At 43.8% G+C, this 18,177-nt stretch overlaps 1 protein-coding gene across 7 annotated transcripts in view; it reads left to right on the top strand.

Moving 5' to 3' along the window:
* CNOT4 (CCR4-NOT transcription complex subunit 4) overlaps positions 1–18,177 on the top strand; it is a 218,867-nt gene that overhangs the window by 74,683 nt on the left and 126,007 nt on the right. For all 7 annotated transcript variants that reach the window (XM_082255051.1, XM_082255049.1, XM_082255046.1 and 4 more), the window contains exons 3-5: positions 7,142–7,339; positions 10,532–10,618; positions 13,030–13,131. In XM_082255051.1, the coding sequence (XP_082111177.1) occupies positions 7,142–7,339; positions 10,532–10,618; positions 13,030–13,131 (387 nt within the window). The remainder of the gene's footprint in view (positions 1–7,141; positions 7,340–10,531; positions 10,619–13,029; positions 13,132–18,177) is intronic.

The raw sequence follows: 18,177 nt of genomic DNA, 5'->3' as shown, positions 1-18,177 counted from the left end.
TGCGCAAAAGTTATCATGTCTACAAACTAGGGGAAAGATTTGTCATTTTTATTTTTACTAGTAATGGTGGCGATCTGTGATTTTTAGCGGGACTGCGACATTGCAGTGGACAGATCGGACCCCAAACTGACCTTTTTGACACTTTTGGGGGTGCCAGTGACATTACTACAGTAATCAGTGCTAAAAATATGCACTGTTACAGGTAATAATGACACTGGCAGGGAAGTAAAACTGGTGGGCGGTTGGAAACGGTTAAAAGTATCTATACCCAAGAGCAAAAAAAATGTAATTTCTTGATCATACAGAACACATGATGAACTTTCTTGGACAATTGGTTATATGCAGCTACCGTCAAGTGATTGGACACTGGTAAACAGTTAAAACAGGCCTGATATACTCTGCCTCAGATTTGCAAGGCTGTCATCTGATTGTCTGCTCAAACATGTTAAAATGGTTGTAGACTTAACCACTTCTTGCCCACTGGACGTCATATGACGTCCTGGACTTTGAGTGGGGATATCTGAATAATGCTGGCAGCTGCAGGCATCATTCAGATATCTTTTTTTTTTTTTTTTTCTGCCGGTGATTCCCTGCACCATAAAATCAATCAAAGCTGCTATTTTAGCCGCTTGATTGTTTTTACAGTCAGCAAGAGGGGTCTTTCCCCACCTCCGTTGCTTTTACTGGCTCACCTGTGCGATCGGCGAGCCGGAGAATGAATCGGCCTGCTGTTTATCATAGGGAATGCCACGGATGACTCTCTATATGACCTTCAGAGGCCTGGTATGACGTTATGTCCGGCCTCGGCAGATGTATACACTGCCGATTCCTGTTAAAAAAAAAGAAAAAAAAAAAAGAGAGGCTGGTATTTTTTTTTTCTTCTCTGTAAAGAGGGATCAGTCATGTCCTATTACAAGGGAAGTTTACATTCCTTGTAATGGGAATAAAAGAGATCAAAAAAAAAATTTAAAGGGAAAGTGTATAAAAAACAAAATGTAAAGCACCCCAGTCCCTGCGTGCCCACACGTAGAATTGAACACATACATACGTCGCACCCACATATGTAAACGGCATTCAAACCACTCGTGAGGTGTCGCTGCGAACGTTTGAGCGACCTCAACAATTATAGCCCAAGACCTCCTTTGTAACTTTAAAAAGGTAACCTTTAAAAATGTTTAAATCGTCGCCTATGGAGATTTTTTAAATATCGAAGTTTGACACCATTCCACGTGTGCGCAATTTTAAAGCATGACATGTTAAAGCGGTTGTAAACCCTAGGAAAAAAAAAAACCTGCAAGACAAAGGCATAATGGGCTATTATGCATCGCATACTAGCCCATTATGTGTAACTTACCTTAGAACGAAGCCCCCACACGGACCCCCGGACATCGCTGCGGGCGCTGCCATGATCCCTCGCCGTCTCTTCCGGGTTCGGCGGCTCCGGCGCGGTGATTGGCCGGAAGAGACGGCTCCGGCGCGATGATTGGCCAGAGCCACGATGACGTCACTCCCGCGCATGCGCGCGGGAGTGATTTTCCGGCAAGCTCCCGGCAAATTAATTGAAGGTCCCCCCGGACCTTCAGAGCGCATGCGCTGCTCGCGAGAGAGGCTGCATGCACTGTAAATATCTCCTAAACCATGCCGGTTTAGGAGATATTATTTGTACCTACAGGTAAGCCTTATTATAGCCTTACCTGTAGGTAAAAGTGTCAAAAAGCGGGATACTACCGCTTTAAGTATTTATTCGGCATAACATCTTCCATGTTCTAGTAAAACAGTTGGGCTAATTTTTAGAGTTTTTTTTTTTTTTTTTTTTCCCCATGATACAGTTTATTTTTTAAAATAAAAGTGTTTGAAAAATTGCTACGCAAATACTGTGTGACATAAAAAGTTGCAACGTCCACCATTTTATTCCCTAGGGTCTCTGCTAAAATAGCATATTTCTCTTTTGTTCACTGACAGACACAGCTCCATATCTTCTTAGACATTTGGGCTTATGCTGCTCTCTCTTCAGGAGTTGGACTAAGCGGAAACTATTTTGGCTACGCCGCCTGAGGCAGTCCCGGGGGAGGGGTATACCCTCACTTCCTGCTGTAGGGGGTTCAGAGTAATTTTCTAGCAAAAAATTATGATTTTTACATGTAGGTGAAGAGTTCAATAGGCCTGGTATGGAAGTGGTTAAACATTAAATTTACTGCCAGCCTCTCTCTTTTATCCAGCCAAAATGTACAGTGTAAGTGTGTGTTTTTTTTTTTTTTTTTCAGAGATCCTTAGGCTGGTCACGTGATTCCAAGCTGCTCTCCTACTCCAATCCACGGGCTACAGCGGGAGGACCCGAGATCTCCCTATGACCTCAGCAAGGGAGGTCATGTGACTGCTGTGCTGGGCGCTTGGCCCCCTCCGGCTGTAGCCCGTTGATCGGAGTAGGAGAGCGGTGGGGAGTCATGTGACCGGTCTGAAGATCTCTGAATAGGGTATTTAGAGGCTCTCTTTTAAAAAACACGTACACTGTGCGTTATGGCTAGATAAAAGAGAGGGGCTGACAGTTTTTTTGGGTTTTTTTTGAGTACTGATAGAGGTAGGTGGGTGGGGGGGGAGGAGACTGCTCACACAGATACAGGAACTGACAGGTAGGGGGGGGAGGAGACAGCGTATGAAGGAGGCACTGTATCAGGGGCTCAGCAACCATGATAAACCTGGTCAGTTTAGAGAGCGGGAGGGCAGGATCAGACAGGTTTTTTACAGCTTACAGAGGGACAGGTTAGACAGCACAAGCACTGTGCTATTTAACCTGCTATGAGGGCACAGGACCTCCTTCCTTTATTGTTTTTTTTTTTTTATGGGGGGTTACAATCATTTGTTGGATGTCCGATAGTTTTAAGAAAGGTGATCTTGTCCTGTACTGTACAATCAAGAGAATAGGATTTTATGTGCCTGTAAAATCCTATTTCTTAATGTTGACTCTTTATTGCATGCTACGTAACAGGCTTACTGGGAGTGGGATATACTGTATAGGCTTGTCCTAAACAGCTTTGTTTGCCAGAGTGCAGTCACTTAAAGGTAGCTGAATAGAATCTATAGTCTAATATAGGACACAAATTAGCTGCGCTTAGTTACAAAAACAATATTATTCAAATTGGCCGCCAACACAGTTATACAGGAATGGTAGCATAAAAAATACAAATAATTCAAAACAGTGCAGCGCTAGTAGGTATGAAAGTCAAATATTATGCAAATGTTATTGGAAATGTGATTGTAGATGATGTAGGAGGAAGAGGGAATGTCCAGAAAGGAGCCGTCACCAACACCCATTCACACTGCCCCTTACCCCTTGTTGTGGACCCCCAGTCATGGAAGGTCAAACAGCCACTGTTCTAATAATCCTGGAACCAGCCACTGTATCTGATGATCAGCTTCTACCATGTGGAGCTGAAGATGTAAATGCCAACAACGTTATCCCCAAACTAGGGCTGCAACTAACGATTAATTTGTCTGTCGACTAATCTATCGATTATTTTTATTTTATTTTTTTTTGCTTAATTGTTTTTTTGGTTAGCTAATTAATCCCGTAATTAATACAGACCCCTCAGTAAGCCCCCCTCCCAGTGCAGACCCCACAGTAAGCCCTCCCACCTAGTACAGGCCACTTAGTAAGCCCCCCTCCCAGTGCAGACCCCTCAGTAAGCCCTCCCACCTAGTACAGACCACTTAGTAAGCCCCCCTCCCACCTAGTACAGCTGGCAGACCCCATGAACCCCAATAACAGATCCTATACACCCCCAGCTGGCAGACCCCATGAACCCCAATGACAGATCCCATGCACCCCAATGACAGACCCCATGTACCCCAATGACAGACCCCATGTACCCCAATGACAGACCCCATGTACCCCAATGACAGATCCCATGTACCCCAATGAAAGATCCTATACACCCCCAGCTGGCAGACCCCATGAACCCCAATGACAGACCCCATGTACCCCAATGACAGATCCTATACACCCCCAGCTAGCAGACCCCATGAACCCCAATGACAGACCCCATGAACCCCAATGACAGATCCCATGTACCCCAATGACAGATCCTATACACCCCCAGCTGGCAGACCACATGAACCCCAATGACAGACCCCATATACCCCAATGACAGATCCCATGTACCACCAGCTAGCAGACCCCATGAACCCCAATGACAGACCCCATGAACCCCAATGACAGATCCTATACACCCCCAGCAGGCAGACTCCATGAATCCCCAACAACAGATCCCATACACCCCCCAGCTGGCAGACCCCCATGTACCCCCCACTGGCAGGTCCAATAGACTCTAATGACAGGTCCCATGTCCCCCCAGTATTAGATCCCATGTCTCCCATGCACCCCAATTCCAATCCCAGCATATGACTCCGGACACTCACTTAGTAAATGCCTCTCCCAGGTCTATGACCACCGCGGTCTTCTCTCCCCCCGTCCCCAGCCCCTCGTACGGCGGCATCTCCTCCTCCCCGGGCCCGGTGTTCTGCTGCTGCGCACTGATTTCTCCCGGCTGGCAATACTTCAAGCGGCGCTGCGGCCGGCCAGGGGGCGTGTGACGTCACACGTTGACGCGTCGACGATTTCTTGTAGTCGACTACGTCGACGCGTCGTGGCAGCCCTACCCCAAACTCATAAGATGTGGAAACATAATGAGAGCATATCATGGTATAGCATGTTCAAATAAAATTTATTGTGCAAATATAGGTTACACTCATGTTTAAAACAATGAAATTCCGCCTTGTATTCAAAACTCTGTTTCAAATCAATAAAATGGCCACCACGTCCGGGTGCGCAATGACGTCACGCGCCGCCAGACCCCCAGATGATATCTGGGGTGTGGCTAGCGTAAGACATCGTGCAGTCTTCATAAGGCAACCCGGGTGGCAGTTATGAAATACAATACAATTCGGCCATTTAAATACATATTTTATTTTATAACACTTTAGTTTATTATATGGGATATATTTAGTTATCCAAGTTTTTTTGGTACATGTTTTTGCGGTTCCCATGGAAATTGACTGTCTCCTGTGGCCTTAAATTTTTGTACTAGGATGTTCTTACTTCTGTTTCCTTTGAAATTTAATTGGTGCTGAGGGAGGATTATGCCTTCCCTTCTGGCCTGTGGAGTACAACCAATTTACGAAACACCGCCCGGGTTGCCTTATAAATACTGCGCAAGGTCTTGTGCTAGCCACGCTCCTGACAACGACATTGCTGATGAAATGCGTAGGGAAGACTGGCGACGACTGACATTGCACACCCGGACGTGGCGCCCATCTTTTTGGTTTAAACGTGAGTGTAACCTATTTATGCACAATACACTTTATTTTAACTTTATATACCATGAAATGCTCTCCTTACGTTTTCACATCATAAGAGTTTCGAGATAACGTTGTTGGCATTTACATCTTCGGCTCCACGTGGTAGAAGCTGATCATCAAATCCAGTGGCTGGCTCCAGGATTATTATAACGGTGTCTGTTTGACCTTCCATGACTGGGGGTCCACAACAAGGGGTAAGAGGCAGTGTGAATGGATGTTGGTGACGGCTCCTTTCTGGACATTTCCTCTTTCCTCCTACATCATCCACTAGCATCCAATAACTTTTGCATATTAATAGACTTTTATACCTACTAGCGCTGCACTGGTTTGTATTATTCTTGGTCTAATCCCAGACGAAACTATTATAAATGGTTTATTTTCATGCAAGTCAAAAAGCTTTACCAGTCCTTAGACCTGGTTGCTGCATTACAGTTCTTTTTTTTTTTTTTCCCAAAGGCTTTATTCCTTTTCATCTGGTGATCCTGTCATTAACACTTCCCCCCTCTCTTCTAGGGTGACAACTCTCACTTAACATATTTGTATCTGAGGAGAAATAGTGTTGTCACCCTAGGACAGGGTTTTGTCAACCAGGGTTCTATGGAAACCTATAATTTCTCCAGAAGTTGCTTCCTTGAGTAATGAGAAATTTCTGCCTCTCCGATATGTTCCCGCTGACACCAATGATCCTTTTAGCGATTTGTAAGGCCTGGTTCACACTGCCGCGACTTGGTCACGACTTGCTCACAACTTCTTTTAACAGGAGTCAATGCAAGCTACAGTAAACCCCCCTCCATTGCGGGGGTTACGTTCCGGACCCAGCCGCGAAAAGTGAAATTCCGCTAAATAGAAAAACCCTATTAAAATGCATTGTAGGCATGATTTTTTTACTGTCACTGTATGTGTAGAAGCATTTAAGGTCTTTAAACACACTTTTAAAACAATAGAAACTCATTTAAACACATAAAAGATACTTAGAGACAGAGCAAGAGCTATGAAAAACACAAAAATCTTTCATTTTTAATGATTTATATAGTAAAATAACATTACAAAAAAAACCGCGAATTACCGGGACCGCAAAAACTGAACCGCGATGTAGCGGGGGAATACTGTATGCCAAAGTCGTACCAAAAGTAATGTCGGAACCCTTTTCCAAGTCGCTCCTATTAGAATGATTCCATTGCACTTAATGAGGTGCGACTTGTCGTGCGACATGTGCTTTCAAGGTTGGAGTGCATGTCACACCGCTGTGAACCGGTCCTAGAGGAGGAATTCTTCCCAATGATTAGAAGTGTAAGGAGCATTCTTCCCACTGACCATCACATTTTTGAATCACGAGTTGTAGCTGTAGTATTTTTAGCAGGGGTTCACTGAGATTGTAGTTTTTTTATCAAGGGATCTTTAGTGTTAAAAAGGTTGAGAAAGCCCCCCCCCCCTCCTCCTCTTTTCCCATAATATGCAGGGAATATTCTGTAATTCAGAGGTAATTTGGACAGAGCTGATAACTTTGTTCTCGCTCTGCAATGTTGTTATCAGTCCTCTGGATTTCTGGCAGGTTCAACAGATATTTTTAGGAGACTAATTTGGAGCATATAGGAGTTCAGAGTTGGGGTTTACATTTTGATTTTTTTGTTTCGCAAGTGCCTTTTTATCTAATAGAGGTTTGCTAGCCTACTATTTTTGGATGAAGTTAGTAAAAATCAGATGATGATCTGCATTTTACTTTATGGTTTAAAAAAAAACAAAATGTGAGTGACTGTTCTTTTAAAGGCTATTTCCTGTCTCACAGCCATATCCAGAAGATCCTGCTGTCTACAAACCTCTCTCCCAGGAAGAGCTGCAGAGGATAAAGAACGAAAAAAAGCAGAAACAGAATGAACGCAAACAGAAAATATCAGAAAACCGCAAGCATTTGGCCAGCGTGCGTGTGGTTCAGAAAAATCTAGTCTTTGTAGTGGGCCTTTCACAACGCCTCGCAGACCCAGAGGTAAGCAACAGCAAAAAAATGTGCCCTATCGCAACACAAGTTTTAGTCTAGTGTTGGTAAATATAGTAGAAATATTTGGTTATCTGTAGCAGACCATGAAAATTCATGTTGTATGTTAAAGGGAAAATATCAATCTTTTGTAAGGAAATCTGATCTGTTGCAAGATCCCAGCATTACGCCCAATTTTGAATGGTTCTTAAAGTGTTACTAAATCCACAACCGTTAAATCATCGGGCATATGCAGTTAAGCATGCTTGTTCTTCTTACTCTTGAACCTAAGGAGTTAATCCTCTGCATTGTGTGATAAGGCTGCTTGATCCTGTCTTTTCTGATCCTCCCCTTTTTCCACAGTCGTCAAACCATCTTAGGATAGTACAGAGGCTAGGGGACATGCTGCACGTGCTCAGTTTGATGTGTATTGCTAGTGTTTTTTTGTTTCCTTTTTTCTTGGGAAAGTGCATGTGATCAGCACAGGGCCAATCAGCACTGTCCAGACAGAGGGTCAGGGTCCTGCATCCTCATAGGGCAATCATGGGAGAATGAAAACTCCTCCTACAAGCTTTAACCAGACACTGATAGAAGTTACTAGACTGCTATATACTGCCGATGAAAAAAGGTATTTAGCAGTTTATATTAATTAAAATTGCATTTCCATGTACTGCGGGAGACCAGATATAGTGAATGCAGGGTCCTGGGTTTAGCAACACTTTAAGGTGTGTGTATAGCCAAATATTTGAGTTTGCTTTCTTTGTTTTTGGATAGGCTTAAACCTGTTTTATTGCTGCTTTTGTTCTGTTTGACAAAATCCTTTTGACTTCCTGTCCTGGAGATGCAATTGGAAATGGGAGAAATTCTCAACAAAATAGGGCTCTCTTTGGCTCCTAGGAAGAAAAGGTGTGTGTGTGTAACAAAGGTTTAAAGTGTTAGTCCACCCTAAAACTAAAATCCCCACATGTATAGACCTCCACAATGGAACACTAACCTATCTAGCCCTGTAAAGAAGAAATCAGTATGCATACCCATTTTTAAGCCGATCGTATCCTGTCTTCAGCGATGGTAGCTCTGCAAAGGACGCAGCTGGCAAGGGCTGTGAAATGAATGGCGAGTGATGTCACCCATAGACTTTCTATGGGGCTTTCATTGTTGTATGTGTCCTCTGCACCCGCATTGACAGCTCGGCGTGGGATTGGGTCAGATCAGCTTCATAAAAGGTACGTATACTGATTTATTTATTTATTTTTCTTTACAGGGCTAGATAGGTTAGTGTTAGATTGTGGAGGGCTATAGATGCAGGGATTTTAGTGTAAGGATGGACTTATACTTTAAGAAATAATGGCGTTGCTTCCTCACATTGTTCATTGCACTAAGAATCAGTGTAAATCTGCATCAGGTATTAACAGGTGTTTTAAGATCAGCCTTGCCCAGTAGCCTTTATAATTAAATGGCACCACAGCTGTTGCTTGAATGTGCAGTTACTGTACATGTGATTAGGGGCAAATGAGCATCCCTGAATACAGAGTGTATGTACAGGGCGCCTTTAAAATTCAGTAACATACTGACAGTTGCTGCTGTTAACATGTGACTGCACATTTGAGCAGTTACATGTGATTAGGGACAGATGAGCGGCCTTGGACACACTGTTGGTGGCCAGAGTCGCTCATCTATCCCTAAATGACATGTAGCTGCTTGTATGTTGGATCACCTGTCAGCCTGTTGATTTTTATGGTCTTGTAGCCATGGATTTTGCAAACACCTGTGAATACCCAGTGCAGATTTACACTGATTCTTGGTGGTGTATGGCCTTGATCAGCTGTGTGAATGAGGCTTGACAGATCGAGTGACAGTCTTCTTAAGACCTCGTTCACACCATGGTGCAGAGACGTCAGGCTTTCTGCAAGGACTCAAAAAACAAAAAAACAATGGCTGTCTATGTGCCCTGTTCACACCTTGCAGATTTTTTTTTTGCACAGAAATCTGCAGTGTGTTCGGTTTTCTCCAAGGGATCATAACTGACACGCATGTAAACTAATGTCTCTGCAAGTGAAATGTGCATGATTTTCCCATCCGTTTTCATGCACGTATGGTGTGAACGAGCCCTAGGAAGACCGTCACCAACTTAAATTGCAGGTAAAAGGACAAAAAAAAATCAAGTATTTTAATGGCTAATGGCAAACTGTAAATTTGACTGCTTCCTAAAGAAGAGTCAATTCCTAAGGACAGGCACCTTCCTCCTTGCTTTTCAAAGCCCTTTACTCTTCTGGGAGGGTTTGTGCTGACCCAGCTTTTCTGCCTCACATAACTACATAGCCTTTTATGTAGCTGCTGGGGTAGGAGTGAAGGGTAGTACTATAGAGTGGCACTTGGCAACAGCTGTGAGGCTGCTGACATCACATCCAAGATGGCAGCTCCCAGCAGCTGCCTCAGGGCCTTTGGTTATGTGCTCAAGGGAGGGTTTTACAGGTAAATAAAATGCATAAAACTAATTGCCCATATAATCTTAATGTGATTGTAAATTTATTTTTATGAAGAACAGGTTTATGTTTACCTGCTCTGTGCAATGAAACCTCCTCCTCTCTGGCCCCCCGCTGGCGCACCTGGCTCCTCCTCTCTTGGAAGTGCCCCTATAGAAAGCCACTTTCTATTGGGTCACTCATGCGGGCTCGCTCCCAAACCTTGCTGTCTGCGTCTATAGACAGTGGGACTCAGCACCCCCCCCCCCCTCCCTTGTCACTGGCTTTGATTGACAGAAGTGGAAGCCGATGGCTCCTGCTTCCTCAACAAAGACTGTGAGAGCAGAAAGTGAGGGGAGAGAAGAGCTGCAGACTTTCACAGCACTGGATTGAATGCGGGCTCAGGTAAATAAAAGGGGGTGAGGGGGGATACTGATGGCTAAACCTATTTTTTATCTTAATGCAAGGGATGCATGCAAAAAATGTTTAGGCTTTATTACCAATTTAAGGGAAGATTGTTGTAAATTGAACGATCTGGTTCTAGGATTTTTAAGATTTCTAGCCTTTTTGCTTTTATGAACATAAATGGACCTCTTTTATCATAGATCTGCAAAGTGTGAATGCTAATAAACTACTCTGTAAGTGCCAGTTTTCTTTCATGTGTTTGATCTTTCATAATTATTGAATACCTTGATGAGTGTTTTTTTTTTTTTTTTTCCCAATTCTTTTTTTCGCATTACAGGTTTTAAAACGACCAGAATACTTTGGAAAATTTGGTAAAATACACAAAGTGGTCATCAACAACAGCACATCCTATGCTGGCTCACAGGTCAGTTAATTGGCGTTTTTTTTTTTTTTCTGAGTGCTTAAAGGAAAAATAAGTTTATATGCCTACAGTTCATATACCCCCAAGTGGATTAACTTGGTTTGCTTTTAAAGACATTTGCATTGTTTAGCAGCCTGCTTCCTTAGTGTTCTGTCCCACCTGCTTATTGGACAGTGAAGGAGCAGCAGAATATAGTGAGGTAATTTTTTTTTGCTCCCTCCTTCTGTAAACAGTGTTTAACAGCCCTGTGCAAACCTGTAGGTGTCCCAAGCTGCTTCCTGCCATTGCATGCTGCTCTGCTTTTATCCAGACAACTTGAACAGTATAACATTTAAATATATTAATGTATTATTATGCTTTATTCTAGCCGCAAGGCTTACATTTACGTTGAAGGGAATCGCTGGCACTAATAAATATCTCTATTATTGCTGCAGCGATTTCCAAGATCTCACCCTTCCAATCCAGAGACGTATCCGTATGTCGCTGGATGGGAAGTGGTTAAGGAGTACAGATCAAATTTATTTGTCTTATATCGGTCTTTATATCGGCTTAATGAAAAATGGCCAGAAAGAAGGGGTTAATTAACACTAGGTGGTAAAATGGCCTATAAATAAGCTGTTTCCTTAACTCCAGAAAAAATAATATATTGCAATTAGTTGCTCCGAGAACTGCACCTAGCTATAATACATTGGTCTTTTGTTAAAGCTTTAGCAAGCACTGACTGTAGATGACTTTATTTTTTGGTCGGTAATGAAATATCTTCTTCTAAAAGCATCTCTGATGCACAAATCAGGACTCGGTCAGTCTAATTGCGTTTCCAGCAATGGGTGACAGACATTCTGGAAATGAACTGAATTGAATTAGCATGTGGTTTCAAGCTTTTTGGATTTATTTTGTTGACTTGCAAATGTGAGTGTCCTTCAGACTTAGAGTTTAAGCCCCCATTCACACCCGTGCAGCTTTGAAATCGTGCTACTCCAGCACTATTTCAAAGCCGCATATCAGTGCGGTTTGCCCTGCCAACTTTTTTTTTTTTTAACAAAAGTCTATGCAAGTCGCAATGAAAGCGGTAAAAAGCAGCGCAGAAGGATGGGAGAGGAGGATGAAAGGTTAAAAGATATAATGGAGAAAGGGAAAATTATGACGCTACCGGATCTAAAAAAAGAGAAGGTAAATTGGAATCTAACCGAGTGGAGGTACTGTCAGCTGAGACATTTTGTTGCCTTGCTACCTCAGCCGATAAGAGAAATTAATGATTTATCACCATTCGAACAAATGTGTATGTCGGAGAAAATAAAAAATAGTATCTCAAACATTTATAACATCCTGAATATAGCGGAAAAGCAGACAGTGCCCCCACTCGTAGAAAAATGGGAAAATGAACTGGGTGCCCAAAGTGAGGGATTTCAATGGGAAAAAAGTATAAAATTAGTACACAGCTCCGCGATAGATATGAGCACGGCAGAAATGAACTACAAACTTATCTCCAGATGGTATAATACCCCAGATAAAGTGGGGAGATACCAACTGGAGAGTTCAAAATACTGCTGGAGAGGGTGTAAGGTAATAGGTACAACAGCACACATTTGGTGGGATTGCCCAAAAATTAAAAAATATTGGAAAGAAGTACTATCCTCAATTAAAAAAATCACCAATATAGAGATCAATGAAGACCCATGGTCATGCTTATTCCACGGGACAAAAATGTCGCTAAAACAGTAAAAAAAAAACAATGATTCCCCATTTGTTGAACTCAGCAAAAAGTTTAATCCCCTTAAATTGGAAAAGGGAAGAGCCCCCATCATATAAAGAGTGGCTTTCAGGGGTGGAAAAGACGAGAAAGTTAGAATCTTTAAAAACGTGGGGAGAAGAGGTTTATGAGAGCAGGATAGAGGTATGGGAGACATGGCAAGATTTAAAAAAATCAAGGGATTTTTTACTGATCTAGGAAAGGGGGGGGGGGGGAGGAAATAGGAGGGGGGAGAGAAGAAAGTTAGGGTGGATATTCGATAAAAAGTTTCTTTTCTTTTGAAATGGTATGTATTAAAATTTTGTATGCTAAAAGCTTTCAATAAAGAAAAAAAAAAAACAGTGCAGAAACTTTTATCATAATTTCTGCGTTGAGTTGCGACAATATGAACAGTTCCGTTACCCAGGTGGTGCGACTTGTCATTTGGAACTGTCAAATGTTATGACAAGTTGCACTGGTATGAACAGGGCTCCTGGGGCTTCATAATATCTAGACAAACTACAGGAAATCCTTTTTATTTTCTCATTTTTAAATCTTTGTGTTGTTGCACTGCCTGCAGCTAGCTCATTACAGCAATGTAAATAAAATTCCACTCGGCAGTGAGACATCCCTGATTTCCACTGACTCTGTGCTTAAGCGAATTTGCCTGTTCTGTCTGTTCCAGGGTCCAAGCGCTAGTGCATATGTAACGTACATACGGTCAGAAGATGCACTTCGAGCTATACAGTGTGTAAACAATGTGGTAGTAGATGGAAGAACACTTAAGGTGAGAGGCCTTGGGGCATTTTATTAACTTTATGATTTGTTAGCCTGTTCTTGTGTCATCTGTTTATTTTTTATGATTTAGATATAGATATCTAGGTCTATTTATTTTCTTTCCTGAAGACACAACAGGACTTCTCTGTTAGATTTTCTACCACACGTTTAGTGCCAAAACTTTGATTTTCACATCATTTACTGTAACAGTGGTCTTCAGGGCAAATCTAGTGCATCTCCCCAGAGGGGTACAAAGCCCAACAGGGTTTTCAACACTCTCCCAAACTTCCAAATTAAAAATAGGTTTTGGCTATAGGCGTACCTAGATGATATCTCCACCTTGTATATGAAAAGAAAAAAAAATCCTTCCTACTGGCCCCCCTGCTCTTATCATTCCCCGCTGCATTTATCTGTATTTATTTTTAATCATCCACTTTCCATGGTTGCCAGTGTACAGATTGGTTCAGTTAAAACTCTGTATACAGCCCCAGAAGTTGTGTAGAAGCATAATTTTGTTTAATAGTTCCCAGACATTGTTCATGTGTCAGAGCTGACCATTGAGTCTCTTCTTCAGGACAAAAGAAAGACCCTCATTGGCCAGTTTTGATCAATGACCTGGAAAAGTTGCACAGATTAGGCTTCTACACAGTTTACGGGCCCGTGCATTGATCTGTACACTGGCAATGGTCGATGATTGAAAACCGATCAAATAAGATCCATAGCATAGGCAGGAAGGCTGTTAAGAAGGGTTTTTTTTTTTAGTCCTGTTAAGAAGGGTCTTTTTTATCCAGGTACAAAGCTAGAGATAACCTTTTAAATTTAAAGTATATTTCAACTTTTGCAATCAAATTTGAGAAACTACACACACACACACACACACACACACACACACACACTTACTTGTGCTCATAAGTAGGGTTGAGCGGACACCTAGATGTCCGTGTTCGGGTTCGGCCGAACTTTAAAAAAAAGTCCGGGTCCGTGTCCCGGACTTTTACCGAACTTTTCCCGGACACCGAACCCCATTGAAGTCAATGGGGACCCGAACTTTAAGGCACTAAAATAGCTCTAAAACACCAAAGGAAAGGGCTAGAGTGCTGCAAATGGCAGCAAAACGTAATTAAGAGCATGGCAAGTGCTCTGCAAACAAATGTGGATAGGGAAATAACTTAAAACAACAAAAAAAAAAAACAGAAAAATAAAACAATGTTCTTCTTCATCTCTGAAGGACGAGGCCCATATGGAGTAGGAGGGAGGTTGAGGTGGTGGTGGATGTGGCGGTGACATAGGCGTGCGCACAGGGTGTGCTGGGTGCCTGGGCACACCCTAATCACCTAGGGCACATAGCATTGCCAGTGAGGAGATGGGAAAGATCTCCCTGGGACCTGCTCTGCTCTATTTCTCCTTGCCTACAGGTACATGGCCCCGATACATTACTCTCCCTGCTGGCAAACACATGCATGTGTATTTCAACTTTGGGGTGCACACCTTAATGCAATAGGCTGCGCACACCTATGGGCGGTGTAGGTGGAAGCGGCGGTGGAGGAGGACCAGGGCCGGATTAACAGCATCATGGGCTTGGTGCTGAGGATTTTGAAGGGCCTTAAGGGCCGTGCCTTGCCATGCACCCAGAGGAGGAAGGGTGCAGCCATGCATGCCTAATTCAACATGGGATGCTGTCTCTGAAGCCCATAAACACATCCATGCATCGCCAACTGTCCCTCCTTGTCCGGCCTTCACGCTGTGTGGGGAGGTTCTGAGGGTGCTGCCTGGGGAAGCGAGCATAGAAGCCAGACTTCTGTGTTTACAAGTGACAGAAGAGCGGTAACAGTGAATATGGCCAACCCGGGGCCTATATAAAAGGTAGGGGCCTGGAGCTGCAGCTCCAATAGCCCCTACATTAATCTGGCCCTGAGGAGGAGGACGAGGTAGCCAACACTGCTTCTTTTCAAAAATTTTAAATGAGGGTACACCCCAAAAGAGTGAGAAAGAGCAAAAATGGAACAATGGGTGGGTAAGGTCGGTATCCATTGCTATTCTGCATAAGGTACGGAAAAGTCCCGTGGGATCCATGCCTGGTTCATTTTAATGAACGTGAGCTTGTCCACATTGTCTCTGGACAGGCGGCTCCGCTTGTCTGTTATAACGCCCCCAGCCGTGCTAAATACCCGTTCAGATAATACACTGGCTGCAGGGCACGCCAGCACCTCCAAGGCGTAAAGGGCAAGCTCAGGCCATGTGCCCAATTTGGAGACCCAGAAGTTGAAGGGGCAGACCCGTCATTCACTACATGTAGGCGTGTGCACACATACTGCTCCACCATGTTGGTAAAATGCTGCCTCCTGCTAAGACGTTCCATCTGAGCTGCTGGTGCTGCTGTTTGTTGTGGCGTGCTGACAAAGCTTTTCCACATTTCGGCCATGCTAACCCTGCCTTCTGAGGTGCTGGCGGTGCCCTGGTTGCGTTGGCGACCTCCTCCTCCTCCTCCTCTGCCTTGTGCTTCCACTGTGGCCCCGCTGTCAGATGGGAATGCCAGCAGCATGGCGTCTACCAGCGTGCGCTTGTACTCGCGCATCTTGCGATCGCGCTCCAGTGAGTGAATTAAGGACGGTACGTTGTCCTTGTAACGGGGATCCAGCAGCGTGGCCACCCAGTAATCAGCACAAGTTAGAATGTGGGCAACTCGGCGGTCGTTGTGGAGACACTGCAGCATGTAATCGCTCATGTGTGCCAGGCTGCCCAGAGGCAACGAAAGGCTGTCCTCTGTGGGAGGTGTATCGTCCGTGTCCTCTGTATCCCCCCAGCCACGCACCAGTGATGGCCATGAGCTGGCCTGGGTGCCACCCTGCTGTGAACATGGTTCCATCTCCTCCTCCAGCTCCTCCTCCTCCTCATCCTCCTCATCCTCCAGAACTGTGCCCCTGCTGGACAATTGCGTCCCTGGCGTTTGCGTGTGCAGGAACCCACCCTCGGAGCCCCTTGCGAATGACTGCCCTGAAAGCCTTGGAAATGTTACCTCTTCATCCTCCTCCTCCTCCTCATCCTGTGCCACATCCTCTTCCATCATCGCCCGAATTGTTTTTTCAAGGAGGCATAGAAGTGGGATAGTTAAGCTGAGAACGGCGTCATTGCCACTGGCCATGTTGGTGGAGTACTCAAAACAGCGCAACAAGGCACACAGGTCTCGCATGGAGGCCCAGTTAAATTAAATAGCGGAATAGAAAATATGATCCAAAAAAAGTGTATGTATATCACACGTACACAACCACACTGGGCCCCAATTACTATTGTTTGTACCCCTAAAAGGCTAGATGAGGAGTAGGGGGAGTATGGAACAGGCAGCACCCTCAAACCTTCAGAAGTATGAGATGAACCCCAACAACTTGGAAAGGTGGATCTCTCTCACACGTACCAACACAGACTATCCCCCAATTTAACTGATCCCCAAAGGTTTTTGATTAAATAGCGGAATAGAAAATATGATCCAAAAAAAGTGTATGTATATCACACGTACACAACCACACTAGGCCCCAATTACTATTGTTTGTACCCCTAAAAGGCTAGATGAGGAGTAGGGGGGGTATGGAACAGGCAGCACCCTCAAATCTTCAGAAGTATGAGATGAACCCCAAAAACTTGGAAAGGTGGATCTCTCTCACACGTACCAACACAGACTATCCCCCAATTTAACTGATCCCCAAAGGTTTTTGATTAAATAGCGGAATAGAAAATATGATCCAAAAAAAGTGTATGTATATCACACGTACACAACCACACTAGGCCCCAATTACTATTGTTTGTACCCCTAAAAGGCTAGATGAGGAGTAGGGGGGGTATGGAACAGGCAGCACCCTCAAACCTTCAGAAGTATGAGATGAACCCCAACAACTTGGAAAGGTGGATCTCTCTCACACGTACCAACACAGACTATCCCCCAATTTAACTGATCCCCAAAGGTTTTTGATTAAATAGCGGAATAGAAAATATGATCCAAAAAAAGTGTATGTATATCACACGTACACAACCACACTAGGCCCCAATTACTATTGTTTGTACCCCTAAAAGGCTAGATGAGGAGTAGGGGGGGTATGGAACAGGCAGCACCCTCAAACCTTCAGAAGTATGAGATGAACCCCAACAACTTGGAAAGGTGGATCTCTCTCACACGTACCAACACAGACTATCCCCCAATTTAACTGATCCCCAAAGGTTTTTGATTAAATAGCGGAATAGAAAATATGATCCAAAAAAAGTGTATGTATATCACACGTACACAACCACACTAGGCCCCAATTACTATTGTTTGTACCCCTAAAAGGCTAGATGAGGAGTAGGGGGGGTATGGAACAGGCAGCACCCTCAAATCTTCAGAAGTATGAGATGAACCCCAAAAACTTGGAAAGGTGGATCTCTCTCACACGTACCAACACAGACTATCCCCCAATTTAACTGATCCCCAAAGGTTTTTGATTAAATAGCGGAATAGAAAATATGATCCAAAAAAAGTGTATGTATATCACACGTACACAACCACACTAGGCCCCAATTACTATTGTTTGTACCCCTAAAAGGCTAGATGAGGAGTAGGGGGGGTATGGAACAGGCAGCACCCTCAAACCTTCAGAAGTATGAGATGAACCCCAACAACTTGGAAAGGTGGATCTCTCTCACACGTACCAACACAGACTATCCCCCAATTTAACTGATCCCCAAAGGTTTTTGATTAAATAGCGGAATAGAAAATATGATCCAAAAAAAGTGTATGTATATCACACGTACACAACCACACTAGGCCCCAATTACTATTGTTTGTACCCCTAAAAGGCTAGATGAGGAGTAGGGGGGTATGGAACAGGCAGCACCCTCAAACCTTCAGAAGTATGAGATGAACCCCAACAACTTGGAAAGGTGGATCTCTCTCACACGTACCAACACAGACTATCCCCCAATTTAACTGATCCCCAAAGGTTTTTGATTAAATAGCGGAATAGAAAATATGATCCAAAAAAAGTGTATGTATATCACACGTACACAACCACACTAGGCCCCAATTACT

This window comes from Pelophylax lessonae (assembly GCF_965119305.1).
Source record: "Pelophylax lessonae genome assembly, chromosome: 4".
NCBI classification, from domain to species: domain Eukaryota; kingdom Metazoa; phylum Chordata; class Amphibia; order Anura; family Ranidae; genus Pelophylax; species Pelophylax lessonae.
Note: the sequence above shows the minus strand (reverse complement) of the source record. Positions and strands in the feature narration are given on the sequence as shown.